The 19606-nt window shown below is 37.9% G+C and overlaps 1 protein-coding gene and 1 long non-coding RNA gene across 6 annotated transcripts; both read right to left on the reverse strand.

The window, feature by feature from the left end:
- Positions 1-111: 111 nt before the first annotated feature.
- Positions 112-9657, reverse strand: LOC136249941 (transient receptor potential cation channel subfamily A member 1 homolog). The gene is made up of 17 exons (XM_066042079.1): positions 9363-9657; positions 8430-8604; positions 6824-7601; positions 4965-5175; positions 4797-4901; positions 4648-4745; positions 3198-3386; positions 3029-3143; positions 2832-2971; positions 2678-2784; positions 2357-2622; positions 2098-2305; positions 1378-1784; positions 1102-1311; positions 974-1042; positions 635-856; positions 112-565 (listed from the first exon to the last, which is right to left on the reverse strand). The coding sequence occupies exons 1-17, from the start codon at positions 9546-9548 to the stop codon at positions 299-301; spliced, it is 3753 nt and encodes a 1250-aa protein (XP_065898151.1). The 5' UTR covers positions 9549-9657; the 3' UTR covers positions 112-298.
- A 5678-nt stretch (positions 9658-15335) lies between these two features.
- On the reverse strand, positions 15336-17832 carry LOC136249951 (uncharacterized). 5 transcript variants are annotated; one of them, XR_010698400.1, is made up of 8 exons: positions 17737-17832; positions 16485-16717; positions 16062-16413; positions 15902-16014; positions 15805-15852; positions 15700-15750; positions 15567-15651; positions 15336-15512 (listed from the first exon to the last, which is right to left on the reverse strand). It is a non-coding gene; the product is annotated as an uncharacterized lncRNA (long non-coding RNA). The 5 variants fall into 5 exon arrangements; XR_010698402.1 differs by having other exon boundaries at positions 15902-15976; positions 16067-16413; positions 17737-17831; XR_010698401.1 differs by having other exon boundaries at positions 15902-15976; positions 17737-17831.
- Positions 17833-19606: the final 1774 nt, after the last annotated feature.

A 19606-nucleotide genomic window follows, 5' to 3' on the forward strand; every position in this document is an offset into this window, starting at 1 on the left:
TACCCAATGAAAAGGAGATAAAAGCAGTCTGGGTGGGCTGCTTCCCCAGTTGACACCAGGCCACCATGCAGGTCCTCATTTAAACAGCTGGGTGGACTAGAGCGATGTGAGTAAAGTTTCTTGCTCAAGGAAGCTCAAACACACACACACACGGACTATATATACTCAAATTCCATCTACACTACAGACATCAGCCCTAAACATTATAATACATGTGATCTAATGCAAAATTATATGTATGTGACTTAGCAACTTAGCATGTTACAACAGCAAAAGGGTATAATATCTACTATTAATCTCAAGCTTCACTTTGATCACCAGTACTCCCTTCAAACTTTACCACAAACTCTCTTATTTTATCTGATGCTACTCTGGGACGATGTCTTGATGTTACCTTCTTCTTAACATCTTGTTTGAGCTCTTTAATAGCACTCAGCAACTCCTGATCCCTCTTCTTAGCTTCAGCAGATTCTTTAACCAGCTGATCAACTATGGTTTTGATTTGCATCACAGCATTTGTGTTAAGCAGAACTTGTGCTTTAACATCATCAATTGGCTCCAGTGCCTACATAAAGTAATTAGAGCAAATATACTGGCATCTGGTGATTTATCAATATATCACTCAAGTACTAACCTCTTTTCCTTGCAGCAAGATGCTTAGCTTTTCTTCAGTGTTTAGTTGGTTTACTTCCTTTACTAGTTGACTGTAGGACTTCCCAAATAGTGTAGTGTATGTTGCCTGGTACCATCTCCTATAAAAAGGGAGCACTTGGTACCTCTCTATTCTTTGACAAGTTTTCTTTAGTCTTCGTCTTATCCATGGAAGCTTTTTTTCAACTTCTAAAGCTAAATTGACCTGTAAACAGCAGCAGATGTGAGTCCCACTATCCGTGGTATGGTATAATATATTGTGGGATACACTAGTGTATATATATGTTATATGCTGTTGCAGCATATGCTAGTATATATGTACCTGCAAGCTTAAATATGTCAACGTAGCTTTTTCCTCCACCTTTTGTGTGTCACCAACAGCAAGGCCAATCTGCACACATATAGAAATAGTGATATTAGCAGCTACTAAATGCACCAACCAAAACTAACCAGCAAGTTGATGAACAATATTGGCATTAGTATCACAAACACTACCCATAGGATATTGGACAGAAGAGGAAAATTTATTGATCCAAGTGCAGCGTCATTTTGACTATCTCTAAACCTGAATACTTGTTCATACTCCATTTCACCAGAAGACATGACTAATGATTTCATTAAAGCTAGTGCTGGGTTGTGAAAAGAGGTATCAACGTCATCCTGAAAAATAAAGATCATGATAAAACAAGGTTTGTTTTGCTATCCTATATGTTAATCAAAACTTACTCTGGCAAACAACATGTAAAATGGCAATGCAAAAGCAACAATTAAAATTGCTGGCAAATAAATCAACTTCAAAAATGTCCATATGACAGATTGAAGCATATTAATGGGAATTCCAGTTATGGGTAGTTTCCTCAAATACATCACTAAATCAATCCATCCTAGGAATACAGCTAAAGCACCAAACTGCCAAGCATAACTCTCTAGACAGAAACACTTTTCTGCATGTCCAACAACAGCAACCGTGACAGTACTGCCAATTAGTATTATTTCTAGGTAATTCTCTGGTTCCCCCAAGTAATGCCTTCCTCTGCTAATAAACTCTATTATTTCAGTCACAGTGCGGACACCACAATAGGCCAACAATAATGTAGCAGCAAATCGTAAAAACACTTGATCACTGTCAGACTCTGTTAAACATATTATAGCAGTAAATTGCTTTGTAATGAACATTAACTTATGTACACACACACACACACACACACACACACACACACACACACACACACACACACACACACACACACACACACACACACACACACACACACACACACACACACACACACACACACACACTACTATTATGCACAAAGCATAAGAGAATATCTGGCAGTTCAGTTGTAAGTTACTTTAATGAAAGATTTGCTTGACAAATTTCCTAATGCATAAACCTTTCTTGTCTTAGTTGTTTAGTAAATATATATATATATACTTGTTTACCTTCATCACACTGTGGCCCTTGCTCTCCATCACAAGTGTCTTCACTTGGTAAAGGCAACACAATCACAAATGCTGTAAGAAAAGCCAAAAACACCAAGTAGATGGCCAAGTTGATGAAGAATGCAGGCATGGCATATGCTCTCCATTTGTAAGACACCAACTCATGAGTGACTGGGTGTTGAAGTAAATTAGTGCGCTCATATTTCACCTATACAGCAAGATTTGTGTAATATTTAAAACAGAACAAGCCATGGTTTACCATCCAACTGAGCACATGGTTATTTTTATCAAAGTATTTTGGTGCCTTCCTATCAGTCCACTTTGCTGGTTCTGGTAGTGTATGGAGCCCTAATGTCCCATAATTAGGAGTTGTCCCAAACATTGAATTGTAGAATCCACGGATGCCAGTTTCTACTGGATCTTCAAAATCATCTAAAAACTCATATGACATATCCAAAGCAGTGTCCTGTCCCTTCTCATCCTTTATCCTCTGGATACAGTGATATAGCACAACTTCAGCAGCATCTATTGGATGCCATGCCATGTAGTTTAGTAAACAATGACTAATGTTTGGTATTACCAGGAAGATATTTCACAAGCAGTCTCAGTGGTGTTGCCCCAAACTTATCACACCCGGTGAGTGCATCTCGCCAGTGACAACTATTCACAATTGCTAAAGCAGCTTGCCTGTATAAATAAATGCTAAACATATCCCACATCATAAAGTTACTTACAAGTGGCCACGATTGGCTGCTGCTGCTAAACAATTATGTCCATCTTTATTCTGAAGAGTAACATCAATGTGAGGATGTTGCAAAAACACTTGTACACATTTTTCATGTCCACTTTTTGAAGCTAAAATCAGTGGTGTAGTCTGGAAAATATAGAAATGAATGATGTCCCATTAAATACAAGTTACTAAATTGCATACTTGCACTTTGACGTAACCACCATTGACTTCTGCATCCTGTGCTAGGAGGAAGTTAATGACCTTTACATGCCCCTGGTCAGCAGCACAAGCTAGAGGCGTCCCAACTTCACATTCACTAAAAATTATAAAATTTGTAGCATGCTTACTATGCATTCTAAACTAAACTTACCATGCTTCCAACTCAGCCCCACTTGTACACAGATAATTCACAACTTGTAAGTGTCCATTGAGACTAGCAAGATGAAGTGCAGTGTATCCATCATTGTCTACTAAATTCAGGTTATAATCAACATGACCATCAGTATCATCAATATCCAACTTAATAGCACTATCAGGGTAGTGTAGGGCCTTCACACACCTATATGTAAAAAGAAAATAAAGAAATGAATACAGTCAGAGGCAGTAGAGCAAGTCAAAGAGTGAGGGAGCCAACTTTGACAATGAAATATATGCAATGGAGTTTGAAGCATATACAGCAGATATTGGGGGTCTAGCGGCTTTCCCCCAGAAAAAATCATACTTTGGAAGTTCTGAGAGAGTGTTTAAAAATGATTTTACTCAATTTGCAAATTAACTAAGCCACTTACATTTTGAAAAAAAAATGATTGTCTATTAAAGTGGTTAACTGCTCTATTAGAGTATATTGATTTTTTTTTGCAGCATTGTCCAAGGAAAGTGGAGAGCCATGCACTCCCCATTTACACTGCCTACATAATAGCAAGTCAGCATGTTAACACATTCTAGAACTATGATGGAACACATCAAGCCCATTAAGCCTTACACTTGGAATGTATGCCTGTGGTGCTTGATGTTAAAAAGTACTAAACATGTCAATCATTAAGTTGCAAAGAACTATTTAGTAATTAGCTTTCAACTCTATCATCATTAATAGTTATCTAACACTGGTGTGTTGTCTCTTTACAATTAAACAATTATGCTACTTTACAGCATTGATCTATATATATATATATATCTAACTATACAGGCACTGTTTAGCATATACTGTGGTCAGTGATGTGTGTGTTATGGCGTGTATATACAGCTCTTAGTATTCACAAGTCAAGCAGAGTCAGTGGTTAGGCAACAACATTGTTGCTGTTGTGAGAACTGTGGTTAATGTGATCCAAATATTAACACATATATACACATTTTTGTGGCTTGCTACTCAGATCAATTTCTAAAATTAAACCAGCCAGAACTCAAAGTGGAGGTTATCATGGTAATATGCAGTTAATAGGTTATGGACATGGAGAAAGACATAGAAAGGAGATTTATTCCCAAAATATTCCCTGATTTTCATTTCTTGTTGCCCTGTGGAAAAAATGATATGAAGGCTCTTCAAGTTTTTTAAAATAAACTTTTTGGTACTTTTTGTCTTGATATTTACTAGTGAACCTAAAGTACTTGCAAACTAACTCCTAAGGTTACTCTTGTGGTTGGAGGAGTTTTTGAAGGTGATTTAGGTGAGTTATTTTGGCAAAAGCATAGGTGATCTCTATTATGAACCCCTACTGTGGTTCATGATATCTGTGTAGAAATTGCAACTGCACGTATATGCTGATTATATCACACAATAATTGGGTCAGTACTTATGTACTCATTTAGTATAAAGTCCTTACTCTAAATGGCCATTTTGAGCAGCAAGCATTAGAGGCGTCTTCCCATCACAGTTAGTATGCTGTAGTTGCTCTACGACATGTTTGTTACACAGCAGAACCTGACAAGTATAAGTGTGAATAGATAGAAGCAAATATGTCACAGAACATACGTTAATGATAGATAATGCTCCTGAGGCTGCTGCAATGTGTAGTAATGATTTTCCACTTTCAGGGTCATTTTCTGTTGAAAGATTCACATCGATCTGGATCACAGCCTAGTATAGTATCATGTAAACAGCTGATAATACTATTGATATCATAAATGTAGTAATGCTCACATCAATGAGAATAGCATGGTTTGTTTCAATTGCCCATGTAAAAATCTTTTTGTTGTTCTTGGCATCCAGAGACAAAATATCTCTGATTGATACATGCTCAGTTTTAATAATTGCCTTCAACATATGCAGCAAGACCTCTACATTTCCAGCAATAATGGCTGTCATTAGAGGTGTGTTGCCAGCCACATTCTTCACTATATGACTAGCACCTCTATATTAAATAAATTAACATATAGTGAGTTATATGCATTGAGCTGATGCACATTCAATGTAGGTACAGTGGTGATTCTGGAGCTGGCATATGTAGTTTAAATAAATGCTGCAGTGTGGAGGGACTATGCAGTGGAATTTCAAAGACATCTGGGGTGTAACTTCTAAGATTTTTACAATTTCTGAAGGCTTTAAAATAGCTTGAACTAATCAGTGATGGATCTATAGGTGGGTTGACAGACACCCCTTTTGAATTCAGTTCAGTAGCAGTCTAACTTGTTGGCATTTACAATAGCAAAAAAAAAACTATATGCCACTGTGTTTCAGTAACATGCATGCAAGTACATATAACTAAACACTTTTCACCTTCCACTGCATTTAAAATTTGAGATACTCTAATAGAGCAGTCAAGTAACTACTCCAATCTAATGAAGGAATCAAGGCTACAGCTTAATCACAACTTTTATTCTATATTTAGCTTGTATATTTTCCAGTTTATAGCATTGGATTAACCATGATTGTTAACTAAAAAAGCAGCCAAAAATTCAACCTCAGAGCTTCTATGGTTTGAATAAAATCTTCAAGTTTCTGGCAGTACACCTTCAGACTCCTACTTATTTGTATCTACACTAGCTAAATTAATTTTCAAAAACCCCTTTAAAAATCCTATAGATCTATTGAACTTGATGCTAAAGGCATGGAATTACTGAAGCCAACAATGCCAATCTATAATTTCTGTAGGGGTAAATCCAGGGGAGTTTCTGAGGTTTTCAGAACTGGTCAAGTATATTCAGACAATTTTCAAAGGTATCAAAGGTTCAGATCAAAATACTTTAATAGAGCAATCAAATGCACTTATAGAACAGTCATTCTTTTTTAAAAAGTTGCATAGTTGCAGGTGCCGATCCAGACTTTTAAAAAGGGGGGTTCCACATTGGAATTGCAACTTCAGCCTAGTTGTAAGTTGAAGACCAAAAAAAAAAAAAAGGGTCATCACCTGCTGACAATAGCTACCCCTCACCATAGATGCCCTCACCAACTATATTTCCTTATTTATAACTAGATACATAGCTTGCTACACTGCTCCTCAAAAAACTACTGTGACTGCCCTATTAGAGTATCTCGATTTGACTGCTCTATTAGAGTATCTCGAGTAAGAGAGGCTCTTTCAAAAGGGGGGTTCCATGGAACTCTTTGAAACCCCCTGGATCCACCCCTGAGTTGACCTTTACCAACACAGTAAAAATAGACTAAAATACCTCAGTGTGTTTGATACCTGAAATTTTTCCCGAGGGCATGTCCCCAGATCCCCTGGAAAAAATCAGTCTATTGTATGTATCAAACTTTGCGTAACTTCACCTCTTAACTCTTTTCCCTGTTCTTAATGCTATGCCAGCAGAAGCTACAGCATAAGCAGCCTATCGATTTGATTCCTAACATACATTTAAAATGTCAGCTTTAGTTGTATTTTTTGGTGAAACTTGTTACCAAATTCAACCTCAGAATACAGAGCTAATTTCAAAAATGTCCAAAAATGTTCTAGGGTAACATAACCCTAGACCCCAGCAACAGAAAACCTGTCACCAAAATTCCTGGAGTTGACCTTACATGAACAGCACACTATTAGTATTTACAATGAGGTGACATACTTCTCAATGAACAGTACAACACTTTGCCAGTAACCCAATTGACATGCCACATGAAGTGGTGTATCTCTTTTGTGGTTGCTTTCATCCAACATTATCACACATTCATCTTCATCCAACAGTTGAGCATTTAAAACTCCATCATCGTCTTTGGCAAATTTGTGAAAAATACCATCTCCGTTGTTATTTTTGGCGTATATGTCAAGTTTATATGTTGTTTGGAGGAGGTCAAATGCTTCAGTAGTTGAAGCCTCTTTTGCTAGCAGCAGTGGTGTGTTACCCAAGTTGTCTTCTGCCCCCAGCATATTTTGTCTGGTTTCTTCTGGACATTTTTGGATAAGGTGCTCAAGGGCTTCCACACACCCTTTCCGGCAAGCGATATGTAGTGGTATAAACCCCTTCTCAGTTTTACAGAAGAGATCTGCATTTTTTTCCAGCAGCATAGTGATGATATTTGTGTTCTCACCAGCACATGCATAATGAAGGGGAGTGTAACCCTGGCGATTTTGTTTGTTAACTTCAGTGTTAGGGTTTTCAAGAAGCATTCTTACAACAATTTCATATTGCTTTTGCACGGCTAAGGAAAGTGGTGTTGTACCTGATGCATTATGAGTGTTTACATTAGCCTTTTTCAAGAGGAACTCTACCACCTGATTACTGGTTTGACCTCTTTCAAGTGTGCTGGCTACTTCACGATGCTTTTCATTGTAGGAACCATAGTATCGCATTGCTAACATGAGTGGAGTATCATGGTCATCATCTTTAGTAGTGCATTCAGGATCTTAGTAAAATATACAAGAAATGAGTGTACCAAAAAAGTATTAGATAGCTTTTATCTATCTTATGTATACATCACACACACAGTCTGTATCTAAACCTTACATCTAGTCCTGACATTAAGGCATAAGTTCATAGAGAAGATACTTGCACATAAGCTAAGGAGACATGTTTACGTTAATAATTCAAAACCCTGTAAGAGTTTTATTGTAGCAATAGCTACCACTAAAGTCTGTCAACAGAGACCACATAACATGCATACCAGAAACCTTATAAGTGGCAGACAGACATATAGTGACATAGTAAGGACATACATACATACATACTTCTTAACTGTATACAAGGAAATTCTCATCCATAAGTTACATGTGGGAACATAACAGCTATGTAGCTATGCACTACAATGTCTTCTGTGTGGTACTGTGTAACAGCATAAACATCTGCAATATGACTACCAGTCCTTTGCACAGTCACTGATGTACATTATATGAATACCCTCTACTCTCACGGCATGTCACATTTGCATGTATGTACGTATACTGCTATATACCTAGCTGGATTTTAACTTACATTATGGGGATAACTACTCACCCAAATTCACTCACCCTGCAATCGGAATCTTAAATGATCTCAATTGTTTTAGAAAGCAAAGAGCTGCATAATGTGTTTATTATGAATATTGCATTCTCATGAAGCTATTTGTATAATAGCAGGTATGTATAGGAAGCTCCACTGAGTAGTCTGTAAACTTTCTTTGCAGGAAATGTGTGCATAAATATTGCAGCCATGTAAATATTTGTACAGCTATGTGTAGCTATATTTGATCACTCACTGGCTCCACTGTTAATAAGGTATTGGATGATTGGTAGCCTCTTATAGCAGACAGCATAATGGAGCATATTGTAGCCTTCATCTTCAGTAGCTAGATCAATGAGGTAGTCACAAGAGTGCTTCTTAATGGCTCTCAAAATTTCTTGGATTCTTTGCATATCTCCATAGATGGCTGCCTACACAAAGTTTCCAGTGCTGCATATGCAATAGCGAGCAAAGCTATGTGATTACTTAGGTCACATGTGACCTGTTTTTGACAGTCCCACAAACACATGCAATGTAGTAGTTAGTTAGTTAGTGAGAGAGATGAACCATCATGTTATTGAATAATGAGACACATAAAAACTAGCTACATAAACGAGCTGTGACCAGGATAGTAAATTAACACTGTGTGGGCATGGCAAATTGATGAAAAACACATAAGGCTGTGCAAAATTAATTATATGTTTCTGCAGGTCCTATACCAATTCCCCAAAATTGACCAGGTTACCAGGATTTTTTAAAAAATTAGTTTGCAACTGACTTTTTGATGCATTACATTTGACATAGCAGTACATGGAATTATAGGGAAAAACAAAGGTAATGTATGAGGTTAGCACATCTTTACAAGGAAAGAGTACAATATATGGAAATGGAAGCCTTTCAATTGATATCATATACATGGTGATTGCGCAATTCATTCAATAAAATAAAATGACCAGGAAGGGAACCAGAAGCATATATCTAATTACCTTTCATGTATTCATGTATACATTAAACTGCAATGAAAGTCAGTCTGGGTCGGGAGGGAAACCACTCGCAGCAGTTCTTTGGGAAGCCTCCGCCCCCCACACAAAAGAGAAAAAAGGTGGTCTGGGCGTCATTCAAAACCTTCAGTTAGTTAGCTAGTTAGTTAGTTATATACGTATAGCTACGATTTTGCAAATATAGCTACCTTTGTTCCGTCTATCTGAATTGTTTCAGCTAACTCATACAACATTTCTTGCTCTGCCATAAAGCCATGAAAAGGAAGAGGAGAAGGAGGTCTAAACCCATCCAAACTAATAATGCTCTGGTTTCTTAAAGACTGATCCGGAAGGCTAGGGACTTCCAGACTCTCGCTAGTGCCTCTGCTCATCATGTTGATTTATAGCCACAAAATGCTGCACCTCCTGCTGCTCACGATAACAACTTGACTTCTGACTGATCCTCGGAGCTCGGACAGATCGCTTTATAGTGATACCAAGTCAGCTACGCGGAAATGCTTGAGCTTCTGTTGCAAGTCACGTGCAATGGAGCCGTCACGTTGACGCATCATCAATGGTTATGCGTCACGCTCGATGGTGCGAAAGCCACTGTTTTATGCGCGTATCTTTGGAATGGCTATATAACAGCATGCAGAGAGCTATAGCCTATAGTACGTTCGCGTTGAGCTGAACCCTCAAAAACGATTAATAACTTACGATTGCTACATCGCATGGGGCTCCTGTATAGCTCGATACGTAGCGCTTCTCGATCCGCTAAAAATATATTAAAAGCGCTTCATTCGAATGTAAGACACTCCCGTTATGGCACTGTAAAGTTTCGCCATACATTTTCAATGGGGAAGCCTCTAAAGCGCGGCCCTTTGATGGTCATGTTGACACATGTTTGTGGCGAAGCCAGACGTCACATACCCGCCCTCAACACGCATGATTTCACCATCCCTTATGTAAGAGGCTGTAATACACTTTTACAAGAAAAATAAAACAGATGTTGTGTGTGTAAAACAGAGTTGCATAAGTAGAAGAGCTGGGGCCACTGTTGCACTGTATTTAGAAGATAAGTGGCCTGCTTATATTCAGGTAAAAACTTCTTCAGCCTCAAAAGAGAAAAAAACCATATAACAGCTCAAAATCCGTTATGTAGCATTGGTGTTCCTGCAAGTGAGCCAAACAACATGTATTTTACTTCACATTCACCACAGCTGACTATCGTCTTCTGTTCCCATTTAGTCAATTTGTCATTTTAATACTTTTCTCATCACTTCGCCACACATGTACACAGTTTTTCCAGCCAGCATTTTGTTTTTGAAGTTACATTCCCAAAAAACTCTAAAAGTTTCAACAAATGAAATAATACTGTTTGTATGAATTTGGGCTGATAGTACCTGTAGTGACTTCCAAACACTCCTGCACTGATTTAATATACAAGGGATGGTATGTTCAACTTCGGATAGCACAATAAAGCAATGATATTTTTTATTAAAGTGCACACACTTACACGTACTTCATCTGTATTTTTATGTACTTCACAGAGTTTAATCCCAGCTACCTGATGACTCCTGGGGAACAAAATCAAGTTATAACACCAATGCTGCAAATATCAAACAATCTTACATCAGATGAAGTAAGCCCAAAAGAAGACTTGGACCCGCTGCTGCTAGTGGACAATTCATTAATACCACCATCACCATCTTCACTATGACTGCTGATTTGGATGAGGAATTGCTCTAGAAGTTCTTCATTACCCAAGTCTCATCCAAATACACAACTGGTCTTCCTTCAGTTCTGTTGCACCTCGTTCGTCTTTAATATTTATGATACTGATGGACTATGCAGGGCTGCTCATAGCATACCCTGCATATAAGTGTAGTGAAATTAAAGCACAAACAGTTGCAATGCTAACCTCTTGTCATTAATCGTCTTGTACTTAAATCCCATATCACTCAACACTCTTTAAAGCAATGTTCTACCCCCAGAGAAAACACCATCATTCTTAAGTTGGCCTAAGACGGAGTAAGTGACAAAGTTCCAGGTTTCAAAATTTAACTTACCAAAATCTTTGAGAGCGATAGATTTCCTCCCTTCCGTACAATGAATGGATCTTGTCTGATAGTATCTGGGTTAAAACTGTCTGTATCAACAAGGACTCGTGGACATTTGTACCTGACGATAAAGAATTGAGCGGGCTTGTGCAAAGTGCATTTTGTACCTTTTCTTGGCGTAAATAAATCGCCTTTCTTGCGGTGCTCCATTCTAATGGATGTCCTTGAAATCCCTGCGTGGCGTAATGTATGCCAAAACCCAGCAAAGAAGGCATGATACAATGCCGGTGGCCTTCGAGATTCTCTCCGTGATGTTGATAGAAATTTTACATTTCTTCGCTTCTTGCTTAAAGTACTCCCATAGTTTCATAAGTAGATACTTCGTTTGGCTGTTTAACGTCTTCCCAAAAGGGTTTCGCTCCGCACTCGCTGACGGTACACTGGACGACATATTCTCAACAATTAAGTGCGCGCCCGTAACATGGGCTTACGAATAAATGCGTCATAAACATTATGTTTAAAGCCTTTGATCTTGTATGGCTTCTTAATCAACAACTCAGGATTCAGCTCAACGCGAACGTACTATATATAGTTAATGTTTCTTTGGGCAACTCAGTACATGTGTGGTTGGAACATCACCTACGTAAGTCTGTGCTATAGAGACCATAGGCGGCGGAAAGGGGGGGCTAGAGGGCTGAAGCCCCCCCCCTCGGTCTGCTGAGGGGGGCTTAGCCCCCCCTCAGAATGATATCACACCGAAATTATCTTTCTTGGAGTGGGGCTGAAAACCGTGATAAAGATAGAGATACTCTAATAGAGCAGTCACTCTAATAAAGTAGTCAGTGTGTAGCGAGCCGGCTATATGTAAGGATTTTTATGTAGTTTATCAGCTATAGAAATGGTAGCTGGTGAGGTGGAAAACTCTTGTCAATTGGTTGTGACCTTTTTTTTTGGTCTCACCTTACCAAACTATAGAAATAAGTCTGGGTCAGCCCAGCGGAGCCCCCCCTCATATCAACTACTTCCTCCGCCGCTGATAGAGACTATATACTTAGTTTGCATGCATATAGCCGCGCTCATCTTTAATCTTCAGCTTATTTATAATAGGCAACAATTTATACAAGGTTAACTTAGTCTATATCACTCATTTATGCACATGATGCAGACTGGTTTGGGTATTGTCGACTCTCCCTTGAAAATTAAATACTCTGATGCCTTTATAAGGAAGTGAGGCTACAAAACATCACGTATCTACAGGAAAATACATACAGGGACAGCTAGCAATAGCCCATAGCAATGAAGTCTGACAAAAGCTGGTTTATATTCTACTTTTGCTAGACTTCACCAAAATTAATTTGTTTACCAAATGAAGTGTTGCATGTTCAGGTTTTCAGATAAACTCTTCAGCAGATACAGGAAATAGTAAAGCAATTTAAAACACTTGCTTGGCTGCATATATACATGTTCTGCTGTAGTAAGCATCTTTGTGTCAGTGCATGGGATCATCACCTAATGCAATATAGCTATTGACATGCATGCATGGCTTCATGGTTTTGTGGCATTCTCTGCATTGAGTATATATAGCTATATAGCTGTATGTATAGTTGATGAGTTTTTATATTTTTCCTGGTTCATATATTGCATGTCACAAAATAGATAACTATGTAGTGCAATATCAAAAATCATGAAACTGCATGATTTTTTGATTTGATTTCATTTTCAATTTAATAGCTATGCAGGTTTACAAAGCAGACTCTGAGATTCTTGACTCCCTTATAACATAAGCAATATATATTATCTATGGTTACAAACATTGTATTGTATATGTATGCTTCTTTGGAAGTGGGTATCTGTTATACCCACTGACCTTTAATGCAGTCCTGAACTGCATTAAAAAGTATCAAAATAAAAATAAATAAATAAATAAATAAAAATAAACATCTGAGTCAAAAAGTTTCACCATTTGTGTGTTTCCATTAGCTCTATAGGGCCACACAAACAAATGTATCTATAATCCTACCAGCTTTACAAAATTACCAGTCTTTTTAATTTTTAGTTTGCATGGTGCACTAAATATAGATGATGTACAGAATTTGTGCATGTTTTTAACATAACTAAAGGTATCTGTATATATAGTGATTATTAGAAACTGCATGAAAAGACAACATCCACATGCAGGATTGATAAAAATCAAATAAGTCAAATATAAGTTGAGTATGTCATATTGTCATTATTAAAGTTTCTGCTTCAATGATGTGATCTGGGAGGCTGTTCCATTGCTTGACAGTGAAGGGCATAGGCGGCGGAAAGGGGGGGCTAGGGGGCTGAAGCCCCCCCTCAGAATGATATCACATCGAAATTATCTTTCTTGGAGTGGGGCTGAAAACCGTGATAAAGATCGAGATACTCTAATAGAGCAGTCACTCTAATAAAGTAGTCAGTGTGTAGCGAGCTATGTAAGGATTTTTATGTAGTTTATCAGCTATAGAAATGGTAGCTGGTGAGGTGGAAAGTTCTTGTCAGTTGGTTGTGACCTTTTTTTTTTTTTTTTTTTTTTGTCTCACCTTACCAAACTACAGAAATAAGTCTGGGCCCTCTCATATCAACTACTTCCTCCACCGCTGGTGCAGGGGAAGAAACTCTGTTGGCAAGCAGTTGTTTTGGGGACTGGGGTAACATATATCTGTACTTTTGAAAAAGGCTAGTTGGATATGCATGCTGTGGAGCTAGGTGTAATACTACAGCCTAGGGGAAGTTGAATGGTAAGGATGGTGTAGTACTTTATATTATAGTAAAGTTAGGTGGCTAACACTTCTACTTTGCAAACTGTTCCACTTTGTGCAATCCCTTCGCCAAACGTGAAAGCCAGAAGTACACAATTAATTTACCATCTAATTTCTATATGTACTCAATGTAGCTAACTATATGCACTCCATCCTGAGGATAATGGCACTGTCATGGCGATTGTGTGGCTAGAGATATATAACACCACTATAATACAAGTATATACAGAGAAAAATAAGCTCAGTCATGGAGACAGCTACACCTGTAGATATAGTAGTGAACATTTAATTTCAGTCTTATAGCTTGTTATATGGCCATGTCGATTGAATCATGACTGAAAGTGTCCACTGCTAGCTATAGCTATTTGCAACATTGCCCATGTTTCATATTTTCATGTTTGTTTGCTTACTTTGTGTAACATAGAGTTATGAGTAGTGAATTATCTGTCATATCACATCAAAGAATACATGGATGGTGCCAGCAGGAATCCATAAGTGCAGCAAGGTGCATTGCAGCACCTATGTCGGGCTCTTGTTTTGAGCAATGTCGGTAAGTGTCGAAATCACAACTTCAAAATGAGCTAGATCTGAGTTGGGTGCTCTGCAGACTGCACATAAATAAAATTGGATCTACATTATTAGGGAGTAAGATTTTACACACAACAAGATCACAAACTTTCAATAACATTAAGGTCATTACGTATTCCTATAAGAACACCACCGTAGCCATCGTTTCTTTCTATCATGCCTTATAGTAGTATAAGAGTGTGGAGTGAATTCTAAAATTAATTTTCAGTCTGAACAAGCCCCAATTACTGAACAATGAAGTGGCCGTGACTTCACTTAATTCGTTTTTAGTTATGTACACAACTACACATGCAGCGTTGAAAACAAAGAACAGTACAAAAAGTGCTTCTATATATATATGGACGATGTCCACTACATAAAACATGATAGTCATCAACATGCTACCTGTAAATCAGTCAGCATCTGTAGCTAGGAATGGGACACAAAAGAGGACAAAGGTAAGTCCATGATGCCATGCATGCTATATAGTAGGCTTCTCCAGTCTAAGCAGCATCAAACAGCAAAAAAAATTGAGCCTGTATATCACCAGTATACACTGTTAAAAATAAGGAGTAACTGTTACTCCCCTAGGAGAGTTCCCAGTGTAGGGAGGATTTAACACCCCTATATTTTTGTGGAGAGTAACTAACACCCTGCAAAGGAGTAACAGGAACCCTTTGAAAAATCTATTGTAGGGAGTTTTAGTTACTCTAGGAGAGTTCACATAAGCATGCAAGGTGTTTCCTTTACTCCATGAAATTCTACAAATGACTCTGTATAAAATCTCAAATGATGTTAAAGACATACAGCAAAACTGTAACAAAATGTTTACAATATCCAGCTTTATAATATTGGAAAGTCACTCAAGAGATCAGTAGCAAGGCTTCATTTCATCATCAGCAAACGACACTTCACTGGAGTTACTGCCTGTCACATGACATGTTATCAGCTGTAGTAAATAGCAGTACAGTAAAGAAATATTCAACAATCACACACTTGTTACCTGTATGGCTGAAGGTACATCACACGCAGTTGCCAACAAAGTTGTAAAAACAATTCTGCCAGACCAGCAGCATTGGTAGTGCAAACTAAAATAACCACAGTTGCTATCATGCAAAACAGCACATTTTTGCTACCTGGAGTTCATCAATTTGTTTGTCTACTTGTTCACTGATTTCTTGTGGCACCTGTAATATATGTGTACAAATTGATGCACAGTCACTGTATGTTAGCACACTTACTGGATGTTGTTTAAATTCTATGTTCTCAGTGACATTGAGATATCCGTGCTAAAAAAGTAAATATGTGCTTACGTAACTATAAACATTATCTCCTTACAGGTCAAGAATAACTCGGAAAGTTGATGAAGTTGAAGACACACAATGTACATTGTATCATAAAGATTCTTGTTAACTGCAGAGGATATATCTTACTAGTTAATTCCAGTGAATCTGCATGTAATTATGCAAAGACACTGACAATGATACAGGCTACTGACCTTACCAGCAATATCATTGTGTTCGGCTGCTAACGTCAACTGAAAGCAGACGGACATGACATGTACGCCGTGTTTAAGCTAGGTGGCTTTCCTCTCCCCCCTCAAGTCTTCAACTTCTTACACACTGAATACTAGTAGCTAGCGGTGAGTGGGCTGAATACTGTACGTACTCGTCAGTGATACGGCTGAGTCCGCCGAATTTTATTCTCTTTCCCTGAGTCTTGAACTATTTCTGCTGTGTCACGATAAGGCGCCTAAACCCTCACGAGCAGTGGTGACTTCCGTTGGATCCAGTTTAATAAACCCGGCGTGTCACACGAGACGACTGACTCAGATATGAGCTCAAACGTGCCTGAAGAAAGAATGAACGAGATAGTGAACGTCCAGTAATTATTCACGAACAAGTAAACACTTTAGTATCACCTTTTAAACACTACAATTCCTCAGAGAAACAAACCGCTTTCAACTACTCAACACGGTTCTGTTGTTAAAGAAGCCGTTTCTATGGTAATACTCTTCACTCTAAATAATGCGCTTGTAATAGAAATGGTATTTAATAATTATACATGCGTATTTCAAAATATTCTAGACTCTTGAGTAACAATTCGTCCTCCTGCTTTCGTACTGTCTGTTTCCTTCACTATGTCTTGGTCAGTCTGTAAAATAAAACATGAGTCAGTAAATAGCTGTCATTGAAAAGGAAACCTAAATAATTACTTTCCTTTTTACATTGAGTGGCTAGAATTGAACTGGCTAATTAATGGAGAAAATATCATAGTGAGACAGCTATAAATGGCTCATCATTTAGTTCAGCTATGTCACGTGGCCTCAGTAGCTAGCTATATATGATATACAGGCTCACTGAGTTCACCTTAGTTACTAGCTAGCTGGTAATGGGAACTCTTCAGTTTGGTGCTTTCACTTACTTGGAGTTCTCTTTACCCTTAGTGGGTTACTGTTACTCTCCTAGTAATCCGAACTCCCCTTTTAGAGTAAAATATTTTACTCCCATAGTTACTGTTACTCCCCTGTTTTAACAGTGTATATAGTACAGTCATGCTTGGCTGAGGCATCAGTTAGTTAGTCAGTGAGTATAAATATATTCAGTTACATAAATTATTTAGAATTTATTTGGGCCAGATCATGCATGTCTAACCAGTATACTGCCAAGCTGTCATGAAGAAAAGTAAAGCTGATTTTTGGATATATCATGTAAAGGAAAGTGCGCACCTTCATGATCCCTACTATACAGTAGTACAGTACTACCATACTGTATTGTAGTGACGCTATTTTGCATGTAAGCTTAATGTAAAGAATTATTTTTGATTGAATTAACTTTTATTCTTAGCTGTTTAACTGATGCATAGCTGTTTTCGTTTGTTTGTTTTTTGTTAACTTTGTATTTAGCTAAATGTTGTTTTGTGTGTGTGTGTGTGTGTGTGTGTATTGTTTTTTGTACTATGTGTTTTGCGGATCACGTTACTGCGGTTTTCCAAGTCCTTGCAATGCAAAGCGTCATGCGCTAATATTGTGTCAGTATGCGCAGTTCTTTAAATGTAAGTAACTACACCTGTATAATGTTCTGTAGTTGTCGTTGTATGCGTAAGCATGTTTAAAGTAGCGATTTCCAACCAACCAATTTTTCACACATATTTTTGCTACTTAAATTACACACCTTCAATAAATGTTTCACAAGCTGCCGTTCCAGTTAATGGTAGTCAGTGTTTCGTACTTCGTAATGCACTTTACTGGATTAAAATCCATGCGGTATTTATTGAAATATGTCAAATCAAAGTTTGAGAAATAAATATCCCCATAGGAATCCCATACAAATAATTGCGTACGTAATTCTAATTGGAAGAATACGGCACCGGTGATAGCCAAAGTTTCCGAGTGTTTCCGCGTGAATCTATGGCAGATGAGGACGAAGAAAGTGTTCCTGGGCAAACCGTATATGCTGATTTCGATTATGCCGTGTGTTTTTTGATTGGAGGACGATTGACGTTGGATTACGACGAAAATATGGCCCTTTTAAAGGTAAATCGCCATCTAACATTGTTCAGAATTCAGCATTACAATCACCCTGGACTTCAAGGCATCCCTCTGCATCGATGCAAGTATAGTTTGAAGGTGAGCAGTTTGTTGTCTTGCGCGGAATTGCAATAGAAGGTTCAAGGTTGAGCATAATCTTTTCAAAAGTGGATACTGGCATGTGATACCAGCCTTACATGGCTCCACACTTACCTGATGTTATATTCTGATGTATTTACTACTGTTTTGATCCATTTTATGGCAGCTTCAGTGTTTGTAATTTTGGTCAGAAACTATTGATAATTTCTCTTTGTAGTATATAGTGATGTCATTGTGTTATATAATAATTATTATCCTTAGTGCTCACAATGTGACAAATAAAGCTGAGCAGTGTCCAAACAAATCTATTTTAATAATAATATTTCTCTTACATTTTGTTACCTGATTGTCATGTTTCTGAAGTATTTGTTAATTGTGATTTCTGATGCCATTGCTTACCATGTTATATAATGTTACTGATTTTTCTAGTTAGTTATCCTTGAAAATGCATTGGGTACCTGTGTATACTTAGTGTTACACATTACACAGTTTTATTTGTGAATCACTTGCTTTATTCATGTATTATTCTGAGTGGTCAGTCTACAAAGAAGTGGTCACTCTTGAGAGGTTTTACCTAGCTCATATGCTGTTCTCCATAAAATAGTTATGTGGTGAAAATTTCATGTCATTATTAGTTTCCTATCTAGATTTATGAAACTTTGAATATTGTGTTTGGTGCCATGTGATGTATGTAAAAAGCATTGAAAATACTGTACACAAAAATCATCACACTGTCAACTTCTTTTGCTTATATCTTTTGATAGGAACCACCAATTGAGGTGGGGTTTGTACTAAAATGACCCTGAAAAATAACACAATATTTGTCATACCAATGAATGCATGGAATGTTAATTATTTAATTTAGTTGGAAATCTCTATTTAAAGTCCTGTGAGTCAGTAGTCGTCACTGAAAATCCGCTGTTGAACAACTGCGCACGCACATACTTGTATAGCGCATGACGCTTTGCATTGCAAGAACTTGGAAAACCGCAGTACTTCCAGCTATGGTAAATCAACTGCGTGCGTATGCGCATGCGCATACATCCTGGCGCCAGTGGCTACACGTTTAGTGCGCTAAACTCGGAACCCCCGGAAAAATGTCGATCTTGTGGTGGTGCGTATTCTTGTTTCTCATCAAGAGAATCACTTCGCTTGATTGTAATGACGTAAGTTCAACGTCAAACTGGGTTGTACACGTTGAAAATCAAGCGGAACTGGATGACTTTATGAACAACGCGACATTTTTCACTGCTGACGATGAAACTACCAATAGGTGTATTCAACTATCACTGACAGGCGGGGCGTACACACTAGATGTGGTAAAGATGATGCAATTAAAACTGGGAACTGGCGGAGGTGTGATGATTGTGGGTGTGGCTGGAGCAGTGGACATAGATTGCACTGCTAGCACATCT

Source organism: Dysidea avara, chromosome 3 (genome assembly GCF_963678975.1).
Source record: "Dysidea avara chromosome 3, odDysAvar1.4, whole genome shotgun sequence".
NCBI lineage: Eukaryota > Metazoa > Porifera > Demospongiae > Dictyoceratida > Dysideidae > Dysidea > Dysidea avara.